At 42.3% G+C, this 8852-nt stretch overlaps 1 protein-coding gene across 1 annotated transcript in view; it reads right to left on the bottom strand.

Annotated features, from left to right (window-relative positions):
* The window catches only part of LOC118324042 (E3 ubiquitin-protein ligase HECW1), a 68687-nt gene that overhangs the window by 31389 nt on the left and 28446 nt on the right, over window positions 1-8852 (bottom strand). Inside the window, exons 8-11 of the mRNA XM_035656158.1 lie at window positions 5820-5962; window positions 5404-5504; window positions 3557-4617; window positions 2824-3400 (exon numbers count right to left, since the gene is read on the bottom strand). Coding sequence (XP_035512051.1) covers window positions 2824-3400; window positions 3557-4617; window positions 5404-5504; window positions 5820-5962 — 1882 coding nt within the window. The remainder of the gene's footprint in view (window positions 1-2823; window positions 3401-3556; window positions 4618-5403; window positions 5505-5819; window positions 5963-8852) is intronic.

The raw sequence follows: 8852 nt of genomic DNA, 5'->3' as shown, positions 1-8852 counted from the left end.
ATGGTATTTGCAAGAATCCACCGGCCCTGAAGGAATACAACCAATCAGAGCCGAGAAGGATAAACAGAAGTTGTTACTTTACTGATGGTATATATATATAATTTCAGTGAATATGCATTTTTAAACAGATTAATGAAGGATTATCATAGATGTATTGGCTAAAAAGGTGCAAACGTACAGAGTGTGACGATGTGCCTGGCATTTTTAGATGCAAAGCCTCTCTATGAGCTGTAGGTGAAAGTTACTCACTTACATATTCTGATTGATGCAGGAATTCAAAGGCAGAATGGATGAGATGGCTAGATAAAAGCCTGTACTATGCTACTTATTTTTTACTCATTGTGTCGTCCTGGTCAACATGTGTGTGAAATCTGGAATCGCCCATTTCATTCTCTCATTTCTCACAAAGCCCTCCACAACCAGGCCCCCTCCCTCACAGACCAGCTCCACCACCACACTCCTTGCCGAAGCCTCGGCTCATCTGATGCCAACCTTCTGTCTCCACCACTGAGGACCAAGCATTGTTCCTGGGGCGACAGGGCATTCTCCATAGCTGCCCTCTCCCTCTGAAATACTCCTGCCCAAACACATTCGAGACTGTACTGATCTGTCCACATTCAAATCCCTGATCAAAACCCACCTTTTCAGAACTGCTTTGATTAATTGTTGAGTATTGTTGATATATATATTATTTTATATATATTTTTTATTTATTATTTATTTTAACCGATGTGAGGTGTCTTTGAGTTCCCCAGAAAAGCGCTCTAAAAAAATTAAATAAAATGTATTATTACATTATTATTTTGAGGTCACTGTGACCTTTGACCTTTGAGTCACCAGTCCAGCCAACTGTGAAATATGGTCACAATCTGCCCTTCTGTTCCTAAGTTATGGTGTTAAATAATGGCCAAAAACGTGTTTTTCCAAGACATTATGAAGATGACCGTTTGGATAAAAAACGTTTGCATCCCTTCACTGTTAAACATCTGTGTGACATTTTTTCATAATCACTGCATCAATTATTGATATATGACCTAAAACATCTTTGTCAAGGTCATTTTGAGGTCACAGTGACCATTGACCTTTGAGTCAGAAGTGTCACCACATGTGAAATATGGTCAAGACTTGACTAATTGCCAAAAGGTCACAGTGACCTTTGACCACCAAATTCTAATCAGTTCATCCTTAAGTCCAATTGGACGTTTGTGCTAAATTGAGACATCACGTTGACAAGAATGGGACAAACGGATGGACAGACAACCCCGAAGACATAATGCCTCCAGCTATGGTTGTCACCAGTGTGGAGGCATAAAAACCTTTAGATGGAGTATGTTCTGGTGTGTTTTGATGGGAACAGGAGGGGAAAAAGGAAACCATTTGAAAGAATAAACCTGGCAGTGAGTCTGGCAATGTGCTGATTACATTTCAGAGGAGGGGAATATCATTTTGTTTCTGCAAGACTGTGTGTGTGTGTGTGTGTGTGTGTGTGTGACCTACTTTTCCATCACAGTCTATAACAGTCATCATGTAAAATGTACAAATACAGTATAAAAGATTCAGTCTCATTTGACTGCAGGCTATATGAAGCAGCTAAAACCAGAAGTAGTAACAAATTACACAGTTGTTTCTACTGCAACTGAGTGGCTTACTTGGGCACTTAAGGAATTTTTAAATTAGAAAAAATAATTTTTAGATTTTACTTTTATTTAACGAAGATTTTAATGGAACGTCTCTACAAATATTACTGCCATTCCATAATTATTTTCTTGTGTGTAAATTAAATCAGTATCAAAAGCTTTGATATATATGATTACATGTATCATGTATCAGTATTTTCTTACCTCCTTCAGCTCATTTCACACATGGAATACCTAACATTTCTGGCTTCATCTATCTGTTAAATGTTAATGGCTTTAGGTCTCAATTAATTAATGACCTTTGTGTGCACGAGGGATGCACCCCCACCCCTCTTCTCACAGTGAATTTGCCTGATACATTGTTCATTAATGTCATTATTTAATAAATTGAATGGAGAATTCTGCTGCCTGTGTTACACAGATTGACAGCACCCACACATTACTAAAATAAACAAAGTTTGGTTGTGGCTGTCACTTATGGTACATTCTCAAATAAACGCTGTGGATAAATCAACGATCATTACTAATTGTAAATTAGTTAGTTAGTAAATCACATCAGCTATCAGATGTAACAATTTATTTAGATTAGCTAGCCAGTTAGCTAGCGTTTCACTAAAAATGGCTATTTTAAGATATGACTATGTACATACTACATGTTGCTTTAATCCTTTAACTATCTTCAAAATGTGAAAATCTTTTCTTTTCTAACATAAGACGAGCTAGCACATAGCATATTGCACATTGCTCAACTGTTATTGGAGCATGGAGCAAAAATGGGCGGGACCTTTGCACTGCTAGCTTACTTTATATGTGAAACTGTGCAGGAAGTGTTGAAATTAACTGACAGTAACTTAATAGCTACAGAAATCATCAGGTACTGACATTATTGAGGGTACTGCTGAATTTATCAAGAAGACAAGTAAACACGGAGGAAATTTTCTCTTTTCTATTTGTCATATCAGTTTTGTCATTTAACTTCATAATTTGCCTGCCAATCAAGTTCACTTTTGTACACTTTTATATTTTGCGTCGATTACTTTTAAAGATGTGTAAGCAGTGTGCCACCTCAAAGAATCAAACCCACAGAGAAATAGCAGATAGCAGAAGCAGAACTGAAGCTCCAACTGTTGCAGTCAAATGCGTGTTAACTCCAGACAACCAATAAGAAACTCATGTTTTATCTCACCGAAGCTGTTCCTATCGCTGGGCCCCGCTACAGCCGGCTCCCCGTGCTCTCCTCTCCTGGCTTCCTTCCACCTCCCCGTCCTTCTCTCTCCTCCTGCCCCGCCCACCTCCTGGCCCTCCGGGGTCTGGCCGGAATCAGGTACCGACTCAAAGGCGCTCTCCTCATCTTCTTCTTCATCCTGCGAGGAGAACACTGTGCTGCCGGAGAGTCTGTTGCTGTCCACCGAGGAGAGGCGGGTGTGGCTGCAGAAGCGGTTCCTCCCTTCGTAGCCCGAGTTGCTGTAGCATGACGTGCTGTAGCAGGAAGTGCTGTAGCAGGAGGTGCTGTAGCAGGAGGTGTCGCAAAACTCGCACTCGTTCTCACCTGGAGGCCTGTGAGTGCTCCCGCCAAGTCTCCTACCTCCTCCATTACTGGAATCCCCCTCCTCGCTCTCCAGGCAGGAGGGGGAGATCCTCCTGACTGAGTGTCCTCCTCCTACTCCCTCACCTTCCAGGAGCTGGTTCAGTTCCGAGAGGCGTTCAATAGAGAGGCTGCGGGGTAGGGAGCGACGGCAGCAGGGGCCTGGACACTCTGGGACCTGAAGGAATGCACAGAAAAAATATTTTGTTTAAAAGAGCAGTAAGTGAGGCATTTGACTGCAAACACTAGTTGGCCAAACCTCCACTGCTTTTACTTAAACTTATGTAGTAGCTTAAGTAATATTTTTAGCTACTCTGCCCTCATCTGGCGGTACCTGAGAGGGAGACTGGGTTGTATCCTCCTCTTCCTCATCCTCTTGGCCCTCCTCCTCTTTGGAGGTTTTAAGTGTTGGTGATGTGGATGTGGTATCTTGAGTGATAGTTGTGTTCTCTCCCTCCCCAGTCTCCTCCTCGTCCTCCTGGCTGGGAGCTCTGTGTTGGGCCGATGGCAGGCTGTGGAGGAGGTGGTGGATCCGGATGTAGTGGGATCGGGGTGTCTCCGGTTCACCGCAGGCCGAAGCGATCACTGTTTCCAGCTCTGACACCGGAAGGGAGCAGGGGCGGTTTTTGCGGCGTAAGGGGGCGTGGGAGTTGTAGTTTGAGAAGATTGATTGGCAGGTGCAGGGGACGCAACTTCTTTCTCCTCCCTCTGTCACCTCCTGTGGGGCCCCCACGGGTGGCTCTACAGGGGCCTCCTGGGATGTGATGTTTCCCTCCGTGGGGGCCTCCACAGTAGCAACCTCGTTGTTTGCTGATACAGGATTGTCAGAGTCTGGCTTTGGCTGCGTTTCCTCCCCAATCTCATTTTCTTCTACTGTCACCTCCTCCTCAGCTTGTGGTGCACACTCTGCTCTCTGCTCCTCCTCTTCTTCCACCTGCTGCCTCTCCTCCCTTCCTCCCTCCTCTCCCTCCGTTCCACTGTTCCCCTCCTGCTGTTCAGCCTCCTCCTGCTCCACCCGGGGCTCTGTCGACGGGGGCTCCTCCCTCACTGTGCTCTCCTCCTCCACCACAGTTCCTTGATCTGCCTCTGGCGTTGCCTCAGCCTCCTCCTTCTCTGCAGGTTGGACCTCCTCCAGGGCGGGGCCTTCCACCGTGGAGGCTTCCGCCATGGAGGCTTCCGCCATGGAGGCCGGTAGCGCAGAGGTCTCGGGGTCAGGGGGGGCATCCAGGGGTAGGTCAGGCATGTCCGGTCCCACGCTTAGTGTGTCATCATCAGGTGCATCATCAGGCGCATCATCAGGCGCATCATCAGGCGCATCAGCAGCGTGGTTGCCATTTGCTGCATTTTCCCCCTCAGGACAGGCTGCCTCTATAACCAAAGAGACCTCCTCATCATCTAAGAAAAGAATATCAATAATTAATTACTAATCCATGTGCATGAACTACAGATTTGTCCTCTTGAATTAATAATTACTTCAGTAACTTCACATTGAGTAGACAGACTGTTTTGAGTTTGGGGCCACGAACAAATGAGTTGCTTAGATTCATTTCGTTTTTGATGTGATACTTGGATGTACTAATTTTGCTTGTAAAAATATTATATAATCGTTGATAACTAGGGATGTCCTGATCAAGGTTTTTTAGGCCAAAATTTTGAGTAATTTAAAAAAACAAGCACTTTTAGTGGCTGTACTTTGACAGGCCCTTTTGCCCTCAAGGATTACGTTGCAGCCATTACAGATTGTTTTGTGGCTGCAGGCTGAGGTTGTACCTATCAAAACAAAGAATCTGACTTGGGTTTGTACTCAATATATGTGATACCAATCAGCTAAAAAATCGATCTTTGAATTCAGATTGCGACATCCCTATGTGTGTGTGCAATTTCTTGATTTTGGGGGCAAATTAGTAATTTACAATTGTGGATCATTCATGTGAAAGCACAATCCATAAATTCAAAACACCGGCTGCTGGGCACTGTAGCAGAACCTGAACCAAATGAAAAATGAGAAACCTGCTACCGCTTCTTATCTTGTTTATATTGAATGGTCAGAATAAACATGAGTTTCCTATAGAGAAACAAATAACTTGAGCGAAAGATAAAGACTTCTTTAATGCCAAGGGCAGACAGCAGGACTGATAAAGTGTCTGTCCACGCTGCTAAATGGCCTGATGCCTCATGTACCTGGGTGAATGGAAGAGGTCAGCTCAAAGCGGAACTGCAGCTGGCCGCAGACGTGATCTGTCGGCAACCTGCGACCCAGCGAGTAACTCACTACTCGATCACTGCGGACAAAAGACAGAGACAGTGTGTAGGGTGGAAGACAAGAAGGAAATGGTCAGAATCAAAAAGGCAGAAGTTGATATGATAAATAAGAGCCTGCACTAAAGGGAATGCAGGCTGGCTGTACAGATAGCTAATGATATCACAGCTAAAATCAGATGGTCGCATACGATTTAAACTGACTACAGCCACCCACATCCTTCATCTAATCCACTGTCCATGTGGGCTTGTGTATGTGGGGAAACTGAACAGACACAAGAGTAATGTTGGGACTGATAAAAGCAGTCCCACTACACTGTGTATGGTGTGTGTTTTACCCGATGGCATGTTTTTCCAGCAGCCTTTGGACTGGGACGGAGAGCTTCCCCAGGAAGCGCTTGATGATTGGCCGACTCTTGGCAAACTTATCCTTCACCTCGATCTCAAGGACGTCGGTGGGCAGAGACACAAAGTTAAACCTCTAGACGAACAGACAGACAGGGAAGGAGCATCGTAAGGATTACCAGCTCAGTGTCATTGGATGATGTATATGTGATTTGTGTCTATGCCCTACAGTTAGACCATAATATCTGTTTGCCAGTACACAGGGCTTATATTAGCCTTTAATAGGGATAGGGTTAGGGTGCAAAGAAACAAACTCTGCTCATACATCATCCTGCACGGTGGAACAACACTGACTTGACTGGTGACTGTAACCAGAAGCACAATCCTTTCTCAACTAAACCGAGATTGTAATCTTACAAGACACTACGATGCAACCAAATACAAAACTGTAAAAACTCCTGTCTTCATGCAACGTATAATGATCAGTTTCTGATCATATTGTTATGAAGAACAAAAATGTCTTCCTCTTTCTAAATCTGTTCAGTTGGAAACCACAAAATATTTCTTTTGCTTATTTACTCTCACTGAGTGCAGAATGTGTACATAGACCTCCACATCTCTCTTCTTACTGCCAACTGATGGTCTCTTTTATTGAAGCTACAGTGTTATGCTGAATTAAAATATCCTTTTAGCTTTGTACCTGCTTAATTTAGGTTTTTTTTTCCTCCAAGCCAATAAGGCATGTATGTAGTTTCAGTTAATAAATTATCTCCCTCTCCAGCTCCCTGACTCCCCTCACTCTCTGTCTCTCTAGGCGGGGATATGAACGCTGTCCAAGCTCCTTAAACAGCGCTTCAGAGCAAGGAACTTTAACTGTCCAAATCCTCCAAAGCATTTTCCACTCCTACCGAAATATAATTCAGAGGGAAACACAGAGCGCAGCTTAAAGCCCTTTGAGACATGCTTCTAAATTGGCATTCAAATTCTTAAAGCACAAATGAATATTATAAGCTATTAGCTGCTTTAATCCAAAAATATCAATATTGGTTCAACCCTTCAAAAATATACTGCATATTGGTGAGTATTTCTCAACCCAAAAATCTCTCCTTTCTTGTCTCTTTGTCCTCACCTCTCCTTCGTGACCACTCCAAATGTTGTCCTGTATTCTTAAGCAGGAAGCGTATCTCAACGCAGTACAGTTTGTTAGCCACCGGATTTGATAAGTGACTGCTGGATGCTTGGATTGGTTTATCCATATTATTCATAGCCCCATGACACCTCATGAATTATGGGTGTGACGTTGGGTCACTGCTGTCACACCTTAAACCGGATTATGTGACCGTGACTAAGCCTTCTACTACCAAGGGATGGGGGGACGATCTGAAGAGGTGGCTTCAGTTATCAGTGACAATTAATTAGCTTAGAGTCAGCTTACATGTCAGTTTGGGGACAAGTTCTGCAGTTTGTGGCTGCACCAACAATCAAGCTTAACTAAATTTGTGGCTTAAAGCTCGGGTGGGTAATGTATTTCAGAAGCATTTTTTGTTATGTGTAATTAAATTCTCTTTACACCCCTGCAGCAATCAATAAATCAAATGCTCTGAAAAAACTGATTAAAAGATCTGGTATCTGTTGCGGTCATCGGCATGTAATAAGCCTACCTGCCTGCATGCTAAAGCTACCGAGACAGTTCCACATATACCTGCAAGAGCTGGCATAAATTGAGGAGGCAGAAGTAGAAAGGGCTACAAACAGAAAGAAGTTGGATGAAGCAAGAGCTTCAAACCACATTCAACACTTTTTGGATTTCAACTATGGTAAGAACTGAGGGAAGTGGCCCTGAAAAGTGAAGCCATGGTTGCTTTATTTCCGTTAAACAGGTAATTAGATACTTAATAATAATAAATAATTGGATACTTTCTAAATATAGTGGTCTCTTGATAGTTTCTTCAACGTTACCTATACTTGCTTTAAACAAACGTGTTTGGAACACAAACCGACAGTGAAAATCAACTGTTTCTATCTCCTAGCAAAAGAAGACAAATCCAATAGAAGTGACTTGGCTCTACATTTAATTTTAAGATACAAAAGGCTGCTTCTTGACTGTTACAGAACTATAAAGAAAATACTCAGATGTCAATAAACATCAGGATAAGCAGGTCAGGAAATAGATTCATTGATGTAAATATAATGATTTCTTTACAGTGAAAAGGACACTTTAACATGGTTCAGTTTAGAATATTTCTAACACATAGTGCTGCAAAGACCTTCATTAAAAGGTATTTTTATAGTATCATAAATGTGTAATAAATGTAAAACCTTAGCGTTGTGCTATGGGGAACCTTTCTGAAACAGTTCTTTACAGCACCAGACGGACTCCGCTGTGGTACAGAACAAGCCTCAAGCAGAAGCAGCGTCTGAATATGGCCCTGATATAAAATTACATGACTTTTTCTTAGGTTTCAATAAAACACTCATATTCATTCTATGAACTGAAAAATAAAAAACCCTTTCTGGTTTATTATTGTAATTTGTCCACCCAATCTTGTTGGGCTGAACGGCCTCATATATTACTTATTACTTTCCTAGGAAACTAGTAGTGTAACTAATTACTAATACATTTAAGTAATAATATTACAGTTACCCCCCGCCAAAAGATTATTTGTTAGCAACATTATGTTTGTTGTCACCCCCTACTTATTTGAAATCCAACAATCCAATCACATCCTTGAATTGCGTTTTGTAATCGTGGAAGAAACTAGTTTGGAAAATGGAAACGCTGCCATTCAGCAGCTGGAAATACTCCATTACTTGAATTAACAAACGAACTGGCCAAAAAAAAAAAAGCTTGCCTTTCAGAGATCTCAGGAGGTCTCTTAGGTTGGTAATTTTTTTTAGTTTGCATGCAAATGACAGGAATAGCACTGGCATTTGCATTTCATTTTTATAAATTGTTTGAGCAATTCAATTCAATTCAATTCAATTCAATTTTATTTGTATAAGCGCCAATTCATAACAGAAGTTAT

Source organism: Morone saxatilis, unplaced genomic scaffold (assembly GCF_004916995.1).
Source record: "Morone saxatilis isolate NCDOM2014 unplaced genomic scaffold, NCSU_SB_2.0 Contig0, whole genome shotgun sequence".
NCBI classification, from domain to species: Eukaryota; Metazoa; Chordata; class Actinopteri; family Moronidae; genus Morone; species Morone saxatilis.
Note: the sequence above shows the minus strand (reverse complement) of the source record. Positions and strands in the feature narration are given on the sequence as shown.